This window comes from Mobula hypostoma, chromosome 21, assembly GCF_963921235.1.
Source record: "Mobula hypostoma chromosome 21, sMobHyp1.1, whole genome shotgun sequence".
NCBI classification, from domain to species: domain Eukaryota; kingdom Metazoa; phylum Chordata; class Chondrichthyes; order Myliobatiformes; family Myliobatidae; genus Mobula; species Mobula hypostoma.
The window spans coordinates 15,148,088-15,169,017 of record NC_086117.1 but is presented as its reverse complement, the minus strand read 5'-3'; the positions used below and the strand labels follow the sequence as shown (position 1 = coordinate 15,169,017).

The 20,930-nt window shown below is 40.7% G+C and overlaps 1 protein-coding gene across 1 annotated transcript in view; it reads right to left on the bottom strand.

Annotated features, from left to right (window-relative positions):
* Positions 1 to 8,808: 8,808 nt before the first annotated feature.
* The window catches only part of ddx31 (DEAD (Asp-Glu-Ala-Asp) box polypeptide 31), a 131,302-nt gene continuing 119,180 nt past the window's right edge, over positions 8,809 to 20,930 (bottom strand). Inside the window, exon 20 of the mRNA XM_063073476.1 lies at positions 8,809 to 9,804. Within this exon, the coding sequence (XP_062929546.1) occupies positions 9,654 to 9,804 (151 nt within the window). The 3' untranslated portion in view covers positions 8,809 to 9,653. The remainder of the gene's footprint in view (positions 9,805 to 20,930) is intronic.

Here is a 20,930-nt window from a genome sequence, read left to right as displayed (position 1 = left end):
TTGGAAGCGTTATTATTTTTATACCGACAGTTTGTCAATGGAGAATTTCAACATGTCGATATATTTCCTTGCAGGCATTTCTGGAATAGCCGTATTTCTGTTTAACTTGTCATTTGTAAAATATTGAAAGACAAATTATGGAAAAACGTTCAACACAGCTCCATTTTTTAAAATTATATTTCAGTCAATAAAGGATTCGCTCTTCTTTATTAAAAAAAGTTTACTGGCAAAATTCAGGCGTATATTTAAAATTCGAGAAATCTTTAAATTATTAGTGAGCAGAGTTAAAAATTCAAGGCGTTGAACGATAAAGTATTCAGATGATAGGGCGTCCATTTAAAAGGGGCATAAGGTGGTACCTCCCGAGTCTCCTCCCAAGAACCCCAATATGACAGGTTAGCTCCGTCCTTTTTATTTAAATCTGTTTACCAGGTTTTGGTCCCTCTGTACCAAGAAGACAAGTGTGCTGTTCTGTAAATACTGTTACTAGGTGCACTGGGGGTTGTGAGGCGAGGGCTTTCATCGCCAGGAAACCTCTGGTGCGTAACTAGCTGAGGGAAAGCGGAGCAGCAATTCTGGATGCATTAGGCCACCCGAATCACACACACACACACACACAATCAATATCGGTACTTCTATCTCTATTTACAGCCCTAGCTTGTAAGGCCAACATCTTGAATCAAATTGAATCAGCCTCGTGCGATTTTGAATGACAATATTTAATCGCAGAGAAACTCACATTAGATTATATTATCCGGCCTTTCATTTCAAGATTACTTAATTATGAGATGATTAAGAGTGCTCGTTGTAAATGTTAATCATGAGGTTTGGTCAATTTCAGCTAACAGTTGGATTTTGCCTGTTTCTTTATAGATAGTACAATTTGAGAAAAACAGTCTTTTAGAATAGAAGTTGTCTTAATGAAAGGTTTTCGCTGCTCCAAAGGTCACAGCGAAATAACTGTGGGAAGCAGAGGGAACATTAGTGGCGAGTAAAGATCAGCGATAATAGTGTTAAAACTTGATGGGACCACCCGAGTCACAAAAGGGAACGTTACCTCGCCGTGGTTTTATCACCGAGGTAATGCAACCGAAAAGAAACAAATTGCTTCTGGGAGTGTCTGAGAGACGCTGACCATCTCTCACAAACAAACTTTTAATGTTTTGGTGTAAGTAGTTTCTCGCGACAAAAGCTCACCCGCGTTTGTTACTTCCAACCCGACAAGCTAGTTTGGTTGAACCTATACAATTGTGTGCCTGTATATTTCTGTCTGCCTCACACTCTTTTGCTGTGTGTGTGTGTGTGTGTGTGTGTGTTTCTCTCCCTCTCTTTCTTCGCGCGCGCTTGTGTATCTCTTTCCGCGTGTGTCCACTCAACCTATGACGTTTGTATGTGATATACTTTAAATCAGAATCAGAAACATATCACTATAAAATCGCTACTGTGTTTTTAAAATTGCTGTTTAACAAAGATCAAGGCACTACTTGTAATTTTTACCTAATTTGGACCCAAAAAATGATAAAGAGGTGTTATTAGATACCACAAATCTATTCTAGTATGCGTAAAGTCAAAAATAAATTAATTCAATATGTTAAACGAAATTCTATTTGATTTAAAATAATAATCTGGTTTATAAACTGGTTTAGTATCTAAAACACATTTCCTAAATAGGAACTTTATTTTTAAATGATGGATTAACAGGTTTTAAGAAATTCAGAGTTTTGGAAATTCGGGAGCATTCCGAAGGAATTTTTTTTCTTTCCAAATAGAGTTATGAGCAAACTGTGGACTTGACTGATTCCTTTTATCATAAAAATTTCTCCCCTCCTCCCCATTCACTGCCCTTGTGCATTACAGCAGGGGAAAATTGTGAAAATCTGCCCCTTCCTTTGGCCTGACTTGTATATCGAACAAAAAAAAACCCCATCAGTACCGCTTATCTTCAAAACCTCGATTTGTTGCCAGATTAAGACGGTTCGGTTCTTTTTTAAAGTCAGCCCATTAGAGTACGTTATACCTGGAAAATTCCAAGGATGTATGTTACGAGTTGCGAGAGGCAGAAGCATGCCAGAATGTTAATTTTTGCAGCGGAATTTTGGCGAGTCTTATTACTGTGGATATTGTACAAAGTTAGATGGCTCTTATTCTACAACATAATATAGTGATCAAGCCAGTGGACCAGCAGACATGAGCACGGACCGTTGGTCCATATACAAGAGCTCGTGTCTCACCACGGACGCTGGGGAAATTAGTTTTAATTAATTAAATCATTTGACTTTAAAAACTAATATCAGCAACGGTGAACACGAAACTGCTTAATTTTCTATATAAACACGTTCACTATAGTCCTTCGGGCCATTCTCAGTTGGTCTAGTCTACATGTATGAGTCCCCCTCATGTCCTCTAAATTGGCCCAAGAAACCTCGCCGATTGGGCAAAAAATAATGCCGGCTTTGCAGCGACGCCCTTATCCTGTGAGCGAATAAATTACTTTCTGATCATCCTGGTTAGAATATTTCTGCAGATTATATGATGGGATTACTCCCCCTTCACAAATCCCTTAACTCTCAACATCAGCGGGTACAAAATTCAGGCTGGTATGATTTGGGGGAGTTTTCAGACTTAAAGCACAGTTGGTGTGGAAATGTATCCATTAAATGCTCTCAGGAGCGGTGAGGACCCTGATGTTACCAATATTAATGAGGGAAGTGTTATCTGCATCGTGCCCTTTTTACAAAAGATACACCCGATACATTGCGTCTCAGCAACAAAGTGGAGGTTGAAATTTGAACCATTCTGATTCGAATTAGTACCGAGTCCTGAAATGACTCAACTACACCGCTCCACTCGACCAAGATTCCATCCCCGCTCTTTCTGCCCCGATAATCGGAATGGGTCGACACCACGACTAACGCGAGAGAGACAGGGTTATAGACGGATATCATAATCTTTCCAACGCAAATGTTCCACTGTATAATCCCCGGTTCTAGATTTCTCACTTCAGATTTATGAGGGGATAGAAAATGCAAAAGAAAAAAAAAGACAATTTCGAATTTGCTACTTCATTTTCCATTGCTGTTCCACGGATTTTTAAAATATTTTATCTGATTATTTGCTCTAAATTCAAGACACCGCCATGAAAATGAAATGCTGATTTATTCTAAAAAAACGTTAAAAAAAGACATCAAAGAGAAAAAAGGGTCCTTCAGATCCGTAGTTTTGTACCACTTTGTAGTTAGGCGATTTCACACCGCCGGTGAACGATGAGATTACATAAACATCATTAGCAGCGGTATCTATACCACAACAGGAAGGCACTGATCCGAATGTGTCAGCATCGAATGCGGTTTACAGCCCAGCGATTTACTTCTGATGGACCAGTAAAACACACGCACATACAAAATGTGGAGAGACAATCGCTATTCAGGTATCACCTACAGGCTGAGCGCACCAAAGCGGACGATAACATTGCACTTTGCTGCTAGAACAAGGCGCTATTTAAAGAGCGACATTATTTTATCCCTTCCAGACATTTACTTATTTATTTAAACGGTGGGAATATTCTTAACTTCCGCTAAGCATTGATGAAGGCACTGGTCCTACAGAGAGGTGCAACTCGTGTCACAGACGCTTAAAACGCACACGCATTTTAACGCGCTCTGCAAAATGAATTAGTCTTCATCTTTAGGAGAGATTATTTTTTGTAGAGAAAGCGTCCCCTCTTTGACTGGAAGGCAGTTGTAGGTTGTGTGAAGCCTAGGTCAGTAAACTGATCAGGTGGCCGGAGAAGCGGCGGGAATGACACGGGAAGGGCGACATCATCTAACCAAGGCAGGACACAGAGAAGCGCAAAGGATCAGAATATACTTGTCCAGATCTCTTAACGTAGTGGGAGTCAAGGTGAGTGGTTCAGAAGGCATCCAGGACGTGGCAGGTTTCTAAACTTATTGTACAGAGTATAGGAGAAAAGAAGGCAAACTAGAAAGTTTTGGGCGCATTTCTGGTCACGGCAATACTTGAAGGTTGTTGTTGGAACGAGGAGGACATACTATAAGACATAGGAGAAGAATCAGGCTATTCGGCCCATCGAGTCTGCTCCGCCATTCCATCATGGCAGATTTATTACCCCTCTCAGCTCCATTCTCCTGACTTCTAACCTTTGACACCTTTACTAATCAAGAATCTCCCAATCTCCGTTTTAAATATACCAAATGGCCTGACCTCCACAGCCGCCTGTGGTAATGAATTCCATAGATTCACCCCCCTCTGGCTATAGAAATTCCTCCTCGTTTAAGACAAAGTTGTCAGGAACAGAGATATTCAGATCTGAAGAAGATTTTATTAGGCTGGGATTGCCTTCTTTGCCACAGGAGAGGATGAGCAGAGGCTTAATTGAGATGTATAAACCTATAAGGAGCTTGGAATTGATGGCGAAAGCTTGTTTCTTTTATCCCGGTGGGATTATGATCAATGGACATTTGTTTAAAGCAAATTGTAGAAAGATTAGGGAAGATTTTCCCCCCTTTGGTGGCGGAAGGTGACGAGAATTTATTGGCTGAAAATGGAGGTAGATGCACAAACTTTTAAAACTCACTTTCGGAACACCTGCGGCGCCCTGACCTCCAAGGTCAGACATCAAAAGCTCAGCAATGAGGTTAGGAAGGCCGCTTCTGCATTCGTTGTCGTGGACACAATGGGCCGAACCGGCTCCGGGGTCGTCAGTTTCTGACGGTGGCCGGTGCAGTCCCGCTGTCTAGGCCTGTAACACCGCAACATCTGCCCGCACTATCAACTGTGGCAATTTGTAACCCCCTACCCCACTCCGGTCAAGCAAAGTTACAGTCACTTATTGGAGTTGGGATCGGGATGAAAATAAATGAGTATTTCGAATCGGAAAGTTCATTAGTATGAAGAAATGTCCGCTGGTGGGGAGAATTTAGGTACACAGATCTGCTCAATGGGTCGACAGCTCCAACAATTAGACTCCCCGATCTTCCCTCACCTCTGGGCTTTTGTTTTACCAAACACAATTCCGTTATTCTTGGTTACGGAGACTACAGTAACCGATGTCACACCATATCATAGCCGTTCGCATGTAGTGTGTTTCACTCGGCCATCACGCGGGCTTGGGAATACTCTCACCTTATCCAACGTGTGCTAATAGGAAATATTACATTAGGACCTGCATCTAGGCCGGAGCTGGTCATAAAGCGAGGGTGAAACTGCTCCCGCTTTGGCCATGTGTCTTTGAAACGCAATTTCTCCCTCCTTCTGCGAAGCGGACATCGGATTCCGCCGACCCGTGCCCAAAAACAGCGTCGGTGGTTTCACGTTCACCAAAAAAAAAGCACAACCTGATAATCCGACCATATTCTCCTGTTATTTCCAGAGTCAAACCCTGGGTGAATTATGGAACAGAGCACCATGGCCCGCTCCTTATGTTAATTTTTCTAATTACATCTTCTTAACAGTCACTTTCCAGCGGTAATTTGAATATACTAATGCAGGCTTTGATGTGATGCTGAATAAACTGGTCTCACAAGGAAACGTTGAAAATGGCCTCCAAAATACAATTAAAATAATCTAACCAGGGTAGGTTACTTTGGACCATTTCAAGTATTTTGCAAACTTCAGAAAGTACAATCCGGAAAGAAAATGTCCCCATTATTTTAGTGTGTACCAGCGGGTAGGGATACATATTTTATATATATATACATATATATATATATACATACACACACACACACACACACGTAAAGTTAGGGCAAAGTGCACAGCAGCTGATTAATTCACCAAGTTTATAATATATTTTATTTGTATTTATTTGTATTTCTAGAAAGTCCGCTGTTTATCTTTGCTTGTTAGCGTATGAAAGGGTCTGGCAAATCCCACTGGTCTTGAACAGGACTCAGGGTTAATGAAGTGACGGACAGAAACTCTCAGACACGCAGAACAAAAAAGCAGCACAACAAAACGAGAGGATTCTGCAAGGATTGACTGAAACCCAGGGGATAATGAGAGGTTTCTTATAATCTCATTGCTTAATAATGAAATGAATTAAGGGCACAACAAAGTTTTTTCTTAAATTAAATTTATAACCTATCTCAAAGACTACAAAAAAAAACTCTCTACTGGATGAGGTTTGCAAATAACCTGTAATTAAAATCTGAAGATTAATTTGCCTTTCTTTGTTTTTAATGAGTTGCAAGATTAACTTGATGGCTTTCAAAAAGAAATGTAATGTATATAACATCAGCTGGTGCCGCAGAGGAAACTTAAATGTCATAAAAGACCTGATTTTCAAAAATCCAATACTTAAAACTGGCCTACAACTGAAATGGATCAAAAGATTTGCAGATTATTTCTTCTTTGATATCCTCCGGCAACAACTGCATCAATTAAATTTATTTTGGTATTAATAAAAACTGAAGCAAATGTAAAAAAACAACTATGTATTTATTGCATATACAAAGGCTATCTTGAATTTTAATTTTAAAAAAAACAGCCCATACTGCCTTCTGCCCACCCCCTTTCATACTTTAATTTCCTAATACAACATTGTTTACATATTTTCATTCAACTCACTCTAATTTAGTAAACATGTTTGACAATATTCCCAAATTTCACTCTGGGTTTTAGGTGTGGGTAAAGGAACTTAAGCCTGCCTGGGATGTATTAAAATATAAGTGCAGCACATTGTGTAGCTGAAACAGAGAAGTTTCTCACCAGTAGTACCTCAGGCAGAAGCCACTATTACATAACTGCTTCAGGCTCAAGTAACTATACACAGTGGCCACTTTATTAGGTACACCTATTCGATAATGCAAACATCTAATCAGCCAATCACTTGGCTGCAACTCGGTGCATGAAAGCATGCAGACATGGTCAAGAGGTTCAGTTGTTGTCAGCCCAAACATCAAAATTGGGAAGAAATGTGACCTAAGGTGACTTTGACCATGGAATGATTGTTGGTGCCAGACAGGGTGGTTTGAGTATCTCGGAAACTGCTGATCTCCTGGGATTTTCTTGCACAACAGTTTCTAGAATTAGCAGAGAATGGTGCAAAAAACCACCAGCGAGCGGCAGTTCCGAGGGGTGAAAATACTTTGTTAATGAGAGGGGTCAGAGGAGAATGGCCAGACTAGTTCAAGCTGATAGGAAGGTGACAGTAACTCACATAACTATGAGTTACAACAGCAGTGTGCAGAAGAGCATTTCTGAAGGCATCTTGAAGTGGATGAGTTACAACAGCAAAAGACGATGCTGGGTTCCACTCCTGTACCTAATAAAGTGGCACTAAGTGTATATACCAGTTTGATAACTAACATTAAGAATTCATGGCTGTGAAAATCAGGCACATATCTGACAAGCGTAACACTTTACTGTCTGATAGCAAAGAGTGCAAACTGCTGGAGGAACTCAGCAGGTCAAGCAGTGTCTGTGGGGGCAAAGGGATGGTTAATGATTGAGGTGCTTTCTGATAACTTGTTGAACTGATTGAGAAAAGAACATAAGAGCAGGAGCAGGGCATTCAGATACTCAAGACTGCCCCACCATTCAATGTGGACATCACCAATCTGCCCCAGGGCTGAGCTATTCTGTGCTTGTTGTCCAGAGCCTGATCTTTTGAAAAAAGAGCATCTACTTCTTTTTGTCTACTCACAATAACCTGGCCTCTGCCATGCTTGGCCTTGGCTTGTTAGTTTCCTGAATTCACCAGCAATATAATCTCTGGTGGACATGGTGAAATTAATCACTCTTTCATTTGGATGCAATCCTTAGGTAAGATAACACTAGGCAGGCTTTAAGCAAAACATCAAAAGAGAAGGGGTGAAGGTTTAGGAAGGTAACTAAATCTTTGGTAGCCAAAGACAAAGTGAACAATGTGGTGAAGGGTTTATATTTGGGGATAACCAAGAGGTCGAAACTCAGAATTGGAGGAGTCCAGACATCTCTGGTGTAAGATATCAAAGTTAAAGGTGACAGAGGATTCTGTAAACAAGGACGAGTTTTTAAATTCAGCTGTGAGTGAATGAGCGGTTAATGTGTTAGTGAGGGCAAGGGTTGGGCTGGTGGGTGAACAACCTCTGGACGACAGAAACTTCGATTATGTTATTTGTAGACTGAGATGAGTTGGACAGGTATGTATTGGAGTTATCAGGTATTCAGGTAACAAAGACTTGGGAAACAAATTCCACAGAGACGGGCTATTCTATTGGGCAGGTGGTCCGCGTGAGGGTTTGGATATGTGACCCAAAGCTCACCTTGAGGACAAATATGACACACACACTATGGCCAATCAGATCCAGCTGCTGACACCAGTCAGAAAGAGGGATGGAACCAGAGATTAGGGAGACACAGCCAGCGGAAGGTATCGATGACAATACTTTTAGTTTTCTTTACATTTGGTCCAATGAAATATCTGTTCATCCATTACTGATGTGGGAAAAGTAATCGGAGACTTTAAAGACTGTGGAGGGGCTGGAAGGAAGTGATGGTGACATGGAGCTGGAGGATCCCAGTGCACATTTGAACCCTGATCCTGTTGTTTTGGAGCAGCAGCTAGACTGGGAACTAGGAGGGGTCCAGGACAACCTCAGCTTGATAAAAATAATATCAGGTGACTGCAGACCCACCCGACTGGATGATGATGGACAGGCACTGAAGAATGGCAGGGTCAGACTAGGCAGAGACTGCAGGAGCACTGAGGGTGCCGGGAAAGGACCGATTACTACAATCACAAAGGACTCATTATTCATTCTGATAACATACATTTCCATCATGCAATAGGGAGAAAACACAATAGTAAAGGTGCAAGCAAGCAGTTCTGGGTATGCATTTTCAAATGGTATAGAAGATTCAAGAAGTGAAAGGTTAAAGATTATCTTTATTTGTCATGTGCATGTACATTGAAACATACAGGGAAATGCATCATTTGTGTCAACAACCAACACACTCTGAATATGCCGGGGTCAGCCCGCAAGTGCCACCACGCTCCTAGTGTCACATAGCATACCCACAACTTACTAATCATAACCCGCACGTCTTTCAAATAAGGGAGGAAACTGGAGCACCCAGAGGAAATCCATGTACAAGAACATATAAACTCCTTGACAGTGTTCCACTTACAGGGCAGGAAGGGAGGTTGGGTGTTCAGCTCAGTAGGGAAAAAGGTGAAGGGCATGACAAAGTCAGAGAGGGCATAAAGGGGAAATGGAACAGTGGTCTCATTCCATTTCTTGCCCTTGCTAGGTGTTCTGCAGTGACACAGGAGGTCTGTCCATATTTTACATCTAGAGCAGAAAACAGAATGAGGACCATTTTCTAAGAAGCACACCTGTAGGTCACAATTGGTTCGAATGCTCATTGTCTGTCCTTGGGTCGGAGTTGCTTCTGGCTTTGTATCAGGTTGGAGCAAATTCCTGTTTCAAGACCTGCAAAGGCTATTTGAAATTGATTTAAATTCACTTTAGTTTAAATCTGCAATTATTTTATTCTGTGTGAATATAAATTACAAACAATTCATTCAACGTCAGCAGACTTTGTCAGTCGGGGTGCCCTGTCCATCTGGGCAGTTCTGTAACTTGCTCAGTGCTGCTAACTTCATAATGATAGCACTCGTTCAGCCTTCGACAAAGTGTCTGTAGCTCACTTCAGATGGCTTCTGACTGGGGTCTGTGACTTTTTAAAGGCTTTCGCTTCTTCTTTACCTTATAAAATTTTTCCCCAAGTCCACTTGAATATTCGGATTGGAGTTTCAAAGCTACTTGGGCCTTAGTGGAAAGATTCCTGCCCAAGCCAGACCTGCGGAAAAGAGAAAGCTGTGAGTTTGGCAACTCTTTATCATTCAGAGGTTGAAAGAATAAGAGACACGGCCAGTTTGGTGCAGCAAACCGTAAATATTGTTGGGTTGGGTGACTTGAACATCGCTATAAAGATCAATGTTTACCAATTTCAGATCTGACACAAAGTCATATTTTACCATTTTACCAGTAATGTGTGCTGTGGATTTCCAGAAGGCATTTGATAACATACAATGTCAAAAGGTTATTGTGGAAAACAAGTCCAAAAGGTTTTTTTTGGTGCAGATGAAGATAAACATAGTAGACATACAGTATATGCATGACTTAAGAGCCACATAAGTACGGTTATATAGCAGCTAGTGTTAACTCTATTAGAGCACCAGCAGCTTGAGTTCAATTCCACTGCAGTCTGCAAGGAGTTTGTATGTTCTCCCTGTGACCATGTGTGTTTCTTCCAGTTTCCTCCCGCATTCCAAAGGTGGGTTAGTAAGTGGTGGACACCGAAAGCACGACAACACTTGTGGGCTGCCTCCAGCACATCCTTGGACAATAATGCAAACAATGTAATTCACTGTCTATCTTGATGTACATGTGATAAATAAAGCTACTGTTGAATCTTTATCTGATTGGCAAAGTGTAGCAAGTGGAGTGATTAAGGGGTAAATGCATGTACCCCAACTTTTACAATGTACATAAATGTGGAAGCTCGTCACTGAAGATATTTTTATTAAATTTGCTCCTGTCAAAGATAGTTAGTTGTGAAGTTGATGGAACAAATTATATAAGCAGATTAACAAGAAGGAGGATCTTGCAAATGCAGGATTACATGGAATTTCCTCCATTTTTTAAAAACTTTCTCCAAAAAGTAAAAACAAAATCATCCCAATAGTGAGAAATTTCCCAAGATGTGAAAAGATCTGGGTGCATTACAGCATGATTTAGAAAAGATTAGGTCTGCAGGTGCAGTAAGCAATAAGGAAAGTTGGCAGAATGTTACCATATATTGCGACAGGTTGTGTCAATATATAGATAGACTCCATATCTGGAGTACTGTGAAAGGTATTGATCTCTTTATTTAAAAAAACAGGTGTAAATGTGTTGGAAACAGTTCAGACAGGTAAAGAAACAGGAAAGGCTAGCCTGGCAAGGTCTGCATCTGATGGAATTTTGAAGCTTCTGAGGGGACTCGATCAAAACATACCAGAGCCTGAGAGGTGGATGTGAAGAGGCTGTTTCCTCTTGTGGGAGAATCTAGACAAGTCACAACTTAAAAATAAGGAGCTCCCATTTAAAACAGGTGAAGTGAAAATTTTCCACTTAGAGGGTTGTGAGTCTTTGAATATTTGCTAGACTGAGATAGATAATCAAGGGAAGAATGGGTAGGAATATAAAAACAAGATAAAATTAGCTTTATTTGTCATATACAGTTGCAAGAAAAAGTTTGTGAATCATTTGCAATTACCTGGTTTTCTGCATTAATTACTCATAAAATGTGGTCTGATCTTCATCTAAGTCACAATTGGTAATAGGCAAAAGTAATCTGCCTGAACTAATAATACACAAACAATTGTACTTCATCTTGTCAATACTGAATACACTGTTTAAATAATTACAGTCTACGTTCAAAAAAGTATGTGACCCTCTGGGAGAATGCCTTCTACAAAAGCTATTTGGAATCAGGTGTTCCAATCATTGAGGTGTGAGTTGTAGAGGTGAACTGTGCTAAAAAAAACGACACACAAGGTCAGGTTACTGACAAAGCTTGCGCTTCTCAAGAAAGATTTGTTTATATGCACCATGCCTTGATCAAAACAAGTTTCAGAGGACCTTCAGAATACGAATTGTAGAGATGCATGTTGCTGGAAAAGGTTACAACAGAATTTCTAAAGACCTGAGTGTTCATCAGTCCACAGTAAGAGAAAATGTCTGCAAATTCAATACTGTTGCTACTGTCCCTAGGAGTGGGCATCCTGCAAAGATCACACCAAGAGCACAACGTGCAGTGCTGAAGGAGGCAAAAAAGAACCCATGGGTAACAGCAAAAGACCTGCAGAAATCTCTCGAACTTGCTGAAGTCTCTGTTCATGTGTCCACTATAAAAAAAAACTGAACAAGAATGGTGTTCATGGAAGGACACACGAAGGAAGCCACCGTTCTCAAAAAAAAATTGCTGCATGTCTCAAGTTTGCAAAATACCACCTGGATGTTTTACAGTGCTTCTAGGACAATGTTCTGTGGACAGATGAGACAAAAGTTTAACTTCTTGGCAGAAATGCACACTAGTATATTTGGAGGAAAAAGGGCACTGCACACCAACACCAAAATCTCATCCCAACTGTGAAACATGGTGGAATGGATATCATGATTTGGGGATGCTTTGCTGCCTCAGGGCCTGGGCAGCTTGCAATCGTTGAGGGAACAATGAATTCAAAAATTGTATCAAGACATTTTACAGGAGAATGTCAGGGTAGCAGACCGTCACCTGAAGGTTAATAGAAGTTGGACGAGGCAACAAGGCAATGATCCAAAACACAAGAGTAAATCAACAACAGAATGGTTTAAAAAGAAGAAAATTCCAGCTTTTGAATTGCCAAGTTGGAGTTCAGACCTTAACCCAATTGAGATGCTGTGGCAAGACCTGAAGAGGGCTGTTTATGCAAGGTATCCAAGAAATACTGATGAACTGAAAGAGTTTTGTATGGAGAAATGGTCAAAGACTCCTCCTCGTCATTGTGCAAGTTTGATCAGCAACTACAGGAAACGCTTGGTGGAGGTTATTGCTGCTGCAGGAGGCTCTATCAGTTATTAACTAGAAGGGCTTACATACTTTTTCCAGCCTGGACTGTGTATGATTAAACAATGTTCAATAAAGACATGAAAAGTACAATCGTTTGTGTGTTATTAGTTTAGGCAGATTGTGCTGGTCTATTATTGTGACTTAGATGAAGATCAGACCACATTTTATGAGTAATTAATGTGGAAACCAAGTAATTGCAAAGGGTTCAGGAAAATGCATCATTTGTTTCAAATCAAATCAGCTAGGACTGTGATAAGCAGCCCACAGTGTTGTCACACTTCTGATGCCAATGTAGCATGCCCATAACTCACTAACCCTAACCCTACGTATTGGGAATGTGGGAGGAAACTGCAGCACCTGGTGGAGTTGGCATAACAATTGGATTAGTCATGATCATATTGAATGGCTGAGCAGACTATAGCAGCTGAGGAGCATAATCTGTTATGTTCATTCTTAAAAATTTAGCAAAATTTCAAGTTTTAAAATTGTCTAATACATACTTGTTCTTCAATACATCATACATATATCCAGAGCTCCAGTCCCAAACCTACATTAGATATTTATGCACAACCACCTAAAAGATTAGGAAAAAACATCCTGCTCTTTTATATTTTGTCCCATAAGAGACACAAATATGGGTGGAGCAAACTTCTGGGCTCAGTCTTCAAATTAAGCAAAGTTCAGGGTGGAACATAAGAATTTTGCTTGCATCCATTATTCATATATCTTAAAAAAATAAATACATTTGGGAAATTTGTTTTTGAAGGAAGCCGTAGAAATATTGGAAAGCAGTGGTGTTTCAGAGTGGAGGAGGAGAATGGGACTTGGTAGGGAGAACAGGCTGTAATTTGAAAGCTTTAAAGAATAATATTTGCTTTAAGGGGATGATTCTTCGTACGTGGATGGTCCTGCATAGTGCAAGGACATTTCCCATGAGTTCCTTGGTGCATGCATTGCAATGCTTATTTTTAATTATATTATAGAAGACTGGCTGTGAGAAATTTGGTTTAAAAAAAATCAACAGACTGAGCTTGTCAAAGGCGGGGAATTAAATAGCACTAGCCTTTCTCGGTTCTGTGGACCGCACCAGAGGTAGGAATGTTATGTATAAAAATTACCATTACTGAAAGACATTCTGAAATCCCTATACTTGCTTTGTATAGTCCTGGCCTTAATATCTGAATTAGCCTTTTTCACTCACAAGAAAGGTTTCAAAATAAAGCCTTTGAACTGTTGCAGTGCAAGAACATTTTGTAAGACAGCAAGGACATGAAGTCGCCTTAAACATTCTGGTTACTGATCTGACACATAAAAGAGGTTAGTACTTAATCAATTGTTACCCTGATAGCAACAGAGAAAGAATAATGTAGGCACAGCTTAGCTCTCTGACCCATCATATTGAGTTACTGAAGGAATAAAGGCCTTCTTTATAAACAAAAAAGAGATGGGATTCCTTTAGTACCAACTTCTGTGGGCTGTGCTACAGAGATCAATGTTAGAGGACATGCAACATGACTTTTACTGGAAAAAAAACACACACATTTGTGGAACACAGCCAAGGTTCCCTCAGCAACAAACATCTCATTTAAGAAACTAGGGAAGATGTCCCTGTAAATAAAATATCTTCAGCTCAGAATGATCGTATGTACACAGTGCATTCTTAAACAGCAAGTAAAGCTGTTTCTGAACACCAGAAAGTCTGAAGATGCTGGAAATCCAAAGCAACACACACGAAATGCTGGAGGAACTCAGCAGGCTGGGCGTCATCTATGGAAAAGAGTAAGCAGTCAACATTTTGGGCTGAGACCCCTTATCGGGATGAAAGGGTCTCGGGTAGAAATGTCAACTCTTTACTCTTTTCCATAGATGCTTCCTGGCTTGTTGAGTTCCTCTGCCGTTTTGTGTGTAAAGCTATTCGTGAAATTTCTTGCCTCCAACATTTACACAACGCATTGCTCCTTAATATTACATCTCATGAGTTATGGGGCAAATCCACACACTGAATATTACCCAGACTCTTCAGTAACATTCGAGACACCTTTTCGCCTAACTCAGACCTTAGAAATACTACAATGGGCACTCACTCATGACCACCTGTTGGGATGTGTTCCTGTAATTGATAAACTCAACCTTTGTGGAAAATAAGACTGCGGAAGCACATAAAAATTAGCTTTATTTATCACACATCAATAGAAATACCGCAAAATGTGTCATTTCTGCGCCAGATCAAATTAGTGAGGATTGTGCTGGGGGGAAGCTCGCAAGTGTTGCCAACATAATGTGCTCAGAACTTGCTAACTCTAACCATACATACTTGGAATGCGAGAGGAAATTGAAGTGCCCGGTGGAAACATAGTAGTAGTAGTCATACTTTATTGATCCCGGGGGAAATTGGTTTTCGTTACAGTTGCACCATAAATAATAAATAGTAATAAAACCATAAATAGTTAAATAGTAATATGTAAATTATGCCAGTAAATTATGAAATAAGTCCAGGACCAGCCTACTGGCTCAGGGTGTCTGACCCTCCAAGGGAGGAGTTGTAAAGTTTATGAGTTGTAAAGTCCTGACGAAGGGTCTCGGCCTGAAACGTCGACTGCGCCTCTTCCTATAGATGCTGCTTGGCCTGCTGCATTCACCAGCAACTTTGATGTATGTTGCTTGAATTTCCAGCATCTGCAGAATTCCTGTTGTTTGAGTTGTAAAGTTTGATGGCCACAGGCAGGAATGACTTCCTATGACGCTCTGTGTTGCATCTTGGTGGAATGAGTCTCTGGCTGAATGTACTCCTGTGCCCACCCAGTACATTATGTAGTGAAACATATGCGGCCACAGGGAGAATGTACAAACTCTTTACAGTCAGCAGTGGGAACTGAACTCTGATTGGTGACCGCTAGTGGTGTAAAGCAATGTGCTAACTGCCATGCTACTGTGCGGCTAACGTTTAGCTAACAACAGCCTCCAATCAATGACTACAGCTGTAAGAGACCTGTGAAACTTGTATATAGCAGCTCCACTTTGCACATTCTGATTTGCTCCAGTTTTGTAACCATAAAATCTAAAGTAGAAACATCCATATGATCATTCAAGCAAAGAGTGATGGATGTGCACACAACACCTAGAATACTCTTTCATTTTGAAACAATACATTTGATGAGCACCTTACTGTAATTCACCGGGACTCAATTATAGCCTTGTTCCTGTGTTGTTCCTCCTTATGTTCTGAGTAATGGCCCAGGTGACAAGCTAGCAAATGATTGGCTGCTTAATCACCTTATTAGGTAGGGCCCGGTCAGTAATTAGTGGCTGGAAGAGTGTTGAGTACCAAAAGACCACATCAAACTCACACACACCTTCAATTAGGCCACAGACCTCTCTGATAAACAGGTCATTAGTACACTACTGTAGGCAGGAGCGGGAAGGTGCATCCTGAAAGAGAAAACAAATTATGCTCCTTGTTTTGAGTTTTGCATTATTAGAGAGATAATGCAGTTGCTAAATTGCACTGATTTAATTTCCCTCCATCTTTCTGAGGGTCATTGGATTTCCAAAAAACTGTCTTTCCTCTCCCTTTAGAGATCTTCCCTTTCAGTCAAAGGGAATCACATCAGGCAAAGCAGAAGAAGAAATATTAAGTAAACTGGGAAAGTGGTTCACTGAGATGATGGCACTAGGTTAAGAGCAATCAACACCAGCCAAATGCACTGTGGGATTAATTGACAAAAACACCCACTATTTCAATTGCAAACATTGAACATAAGAACATAAGAAATAGGAGCAGGAGTCGGCCATCTGGCCCGTCGAGCCTGGTCTGCCTTCAATAAGATCATGGCTGATCTGGTCACGGACTCACCTCCACCTATTTGCCTTTTCCCCAAAACCCTCAATTCCCTTACTATACAAAAATCTATCCAACCTTGAATTAAATATATTTACTGAGGTAGCCTCCGCTGCTTCATTGGGCAGAGAATTCCCAGATTCACCACTCTCTGTGAAAAGCAGTTCATGCATCTCCATCCTAAATCAACTCCCCTGAATCTTGACACTCTGTCCGTCTCACTGACCAGTGGAAACAACTTTCCTGCCTCTATCTTATCTATCCCTTTCAAAATTTTATATGTTTCTATAAGATCTCCTCTCCTTCAGAATTCCAGTGAGTACAGTCCCTGGCAACTCAATCTCTTCTCAAAGTCTAACCCCTTCATCTCTGGAATTAACCTGGTGAACCTCCTCTGCACCACCTCCAAAGCCAGTATATCCTTCCTCAAGTAAGGAGACCAGAACTGCATGCAGTACTCCAGGTGTGGCCTCACCAGTACCCTATACAGATGCAGCATAACAATCACTGCTCTTAAATTCAATCCCTCTAGCAATGAAGGCCAACATCCCATTTGCCTTCTTGATAGCCTGCTGCACCAGCAAACCAACTTTTTGTGATTCATGCAAAAGCACTCCCAAGTCCCTCTGCACAACATCATGCTGCAATTTTTTTTACCATGTAAATAATAATCTGCTCTTTAATTTTTCCTTCCAAAGTGGATGACCTCGCATTTACCAACATTGTACTCCATCTGCCAGACTCTTGCCCACTCACTTAACCTATCAATATCTCTCTGCAGACTCTCCATATCTTCTGCAGATTGGGAACCCGATTTACATTAAATCAAAAGAACACGGCATTGTACACTGGATGAATTCCTCCATTGATAAATATTAGGAATGAATACACAGTTTTATACAACTGTAGTAGTATTGGTAGTGTTCTAATTTGTTCTGCATTTCATTTAAATGCATAATTGGTTACTCAGTTAAATGGTAATTTGTCTTTTTTATACCTTTGTATCTATTTCCATTTCGGCTAAGTGGGGCAGCTCTTTAATTGGGCCAAAATGTACTGGTCCCAATGTGTCCCAATTAATCAGAATCTACTGTATATGTTCTTCCTGTAACTGTGTGGGTTTCCTCTGGGTGTTCTAGTTTCCTCCCACATTCCAAAGGACATACAATTGGGATTAGAATTAGTAAGTTGTGGGCATGTTACACTGGCACTGAAAACGTGGCAACACTTGTGGGTTGCCCTCAGCATGATCCTTGGACCGTGGTGGCCATTTACGCAAATGATGCATTACACTGTATGTTTCGCTGTTTTGATGTGCATGTGACAAATAAAGCTCCATTAGGCGGTGAAGTCCAGACCCTCACAATTTGCTGAGTAATGTTTCTTCCTGATCACTCTTCATTTATCTCTAAGAATTATTTTACACGAGTATTTCCTGGTTATTGTCACACCTTCCAGAAGAAAGAGGTTCTCCCTATTAATTTAATATTGGCCTCATTATTTCTACATACAATAAAGGAGGCCTGACAGGTGTACGTAGAAGTCAAGCTGTCATCTAACTATGGAGTACAATTTCCCTCCCACTCTTATGAACACAAGAGATTTTGCAGATGCTGGAAATCCTGAGAAAGAAGCACAAAATGCTGGAGGAAATCAGCAGGTCTATGAAAATGAATAAACAGTCTATGTGCTCGACTTGCTGAATTCCTCTAGCATTGTGTTAGTTCCCTATGCCTACATTCAATGCCTTCGATAATTAAATAAAGGACCCTCCTTGCCTTTTTTAACCAACTGTTCGACCTATTCTGTTATGTTTAAGGATGTTTGGACATTCACTTCCACACCCCAGAATTCCCTTCCCTTGTTGCATTTCCCCACATGCATAACCCCAGTCTTTTCCAGACTGAATTGCATTTGCTTTTCTAGTTAATAGGGAAACATGCCCTGTATAATACTTTGATTCCTCATAACTAGTGCTATAAGGAGTGGAATCAAGCAAGACAATGATAAATACCTTCAAGCAAAATCATCATTTGGAAATCCTCCTATGTGGTCTTAAGACTTCTGACGCAAGTCAGTAAAGACCATAGACCATAGATATAGGGGCAGAATTAGGACATTTGGCCCATCGAGTCTGCTCCGCCATTTCATCATGACTGATCCAATTTTCCTTACAGCCCCAATCTCATGCCTTCTTTCTGTACCCCTTCATGCCCCGACCAATCAAAAACTACCAACTTCTGCCTTAATATACATAAAGACTTGGCCTCCACAGCTACCCGTGGCAATGAATTCCACAGTCACCACTCTTTGGCTAAAGATATTCCTCCAGCAGTGCAATGAAATACATAGTACTTTAGATTAGTGAAATCAATATATCCATCTGCTTCCCCATTCTAATTTGAAAGTGGGAACCATACTCACTGAAAATTGGCTCTTCTTTACCAACTGATTTGAGACTTCAAATCAACATGTTAACTCTGAAAGTCAATGATGTAACTTTGTTATAAATCTACCCAAGCCCAGATACTTCAAGTTACTTTCCAAAGACTTCATTCTAGCAGTGCTGAGCTCAGCAAGACACAACTGGGCCATGCTGTGATGCATCTAGCCACTAGGTCATACTCACCAGGCTTGGCTCCCCGATACTTCACATAAGAGCAAATAAAGTAGATGCAAGAACAAGCCATTCAGCCCCTCACACCTGTTCTACCAGCCAATAAGATCTCGCTGATCTTTGATCTCAGCCATTTTCCAGCAATAACCCCATCTCTTCATTCCTTCAAAAACTAAAATCCACTAGTTTTGCATCCTCGGCAGAAAATTCCAAAGATTCGCTATCCTCTGAGTTAAAAAATTGCTTCTCCTCTTTGTCCGGAGTGGACTTCCTCTTATTTTTGTAACTGTGACTCCTGATCCTAGACACCTGAGACAGAGAAACATTAACTCTTCACGGCTCAGATCAAGCCCCTTAAGAATTCTGATGCATTAAAAGCATTATCTCTTATTCTTCTAAACACAAGAATTCAGTGGCCCAGTCTGCTTGATCATTCTTCATGTGACAAACTTAGCGCTTCAGGAATTAACCTGACAATGTATAGGGAGACCAGACCTGCAGATGATATTCCAGATGCAGTCTCACTTCAAGTAAGATTTTGCTACTCTTATACTCAAATCCATTGCCCTGGCCCTATCTCATCTCAGAGCATGGCAGCTGTTTCTCAAATACATAAATAGGTCTTTTATTTGTGGCCATCATTACAATCAATGGGGATAGGGGGTAGAGGTACCGAAAAAAAAAACAAGAGGGTGAAGGTTTCAAGTGAGTGGAAGGAGTTTTAAAGAGGATTTGAGGGAAGAGTCCTGATGAAGGATTCCCTGCATAGATGATGCCTAACCTGCTGAGTTCCTCCATCATGTGTATGTTGCTCAGAGGGAAAAGTTGTTTTTTTAAAAACCCACAGAGTGGTTGATATCTGGAACGCACTGTCAAAGGAAATGATGGAATCCAATGCAATCACTATGTTTTTGAGATACTTGGGCCCAATAAAATTGGGGTGGCATGCTAGTGCAGTGTTAGTGTAATGCTTTTGCAGAACCACTGTCTGTAGGAGTTTGCATGTTCTTCCTGTGACTGCGCAGGTTTCCTCCCACATTCCAAAGATGTACGGGTTAGTAGGTTAATTGGTCACATGGTGTAACTGGGCAGCGCAGGCTCGTTGGGCTGGAAGGGTCTATTACTGTGCTGTCTCTCTAAATAAAATTTTTAGACAACCACTTAAATAGGCAGGGCATAGATGTATGTGAACTAATGGGGGCAAAAGGAGTTGGGCAAAGAGTTAGCACGGATGTGGTGGGTACTGTACAACTCTATAAATCTGTGTTTAACTGTTTATTCTCATGGTGGTAAAAGTCACCCAAAAGCAAAATGTAAAGACAGGCCATTTATCAATTCATTGGGGTAGAAAGTCATGCATTTTCTCTTGCTGAGCCACCATTTCTACAACACATGAACAATACCTGTGACAGTGAACGGATAAACGACAGTACTCCATAATACTACTGAAGGAAAGCACGAACCAGCCACTTAAAAGATTTGACAATGCACATACAATAACTTAACCATGCAGAATCAGAAGCAGATTTAATATCACCAGCATCTGTTGTGAAATTTGTTGTTTTGTGGCAGTAGTATATTGCAATACATAATAGTAAAAGCTATAAATTACAATAATTATATATAAAAATGAAGAAAAAAGTAGTGCAAAAAGAAAGGGGAAAATACCAAATAAGTGTTCATGGACCATTCAGAAATCTGATGTCAGATGGGAAAAAGCTCTTCCTGAAACATTGAGTGTGTGTCTTCAGGCTCCTGTACCTCCTTCTTGATGGTAGCAACGAGTAAAGGGCATTCCTGGGTGATGGGGTGAATAGCACATTCTAATTGCTCTCTCAATCATGAGAGACCAAGGTCACTCGTGGGAGCGGATTC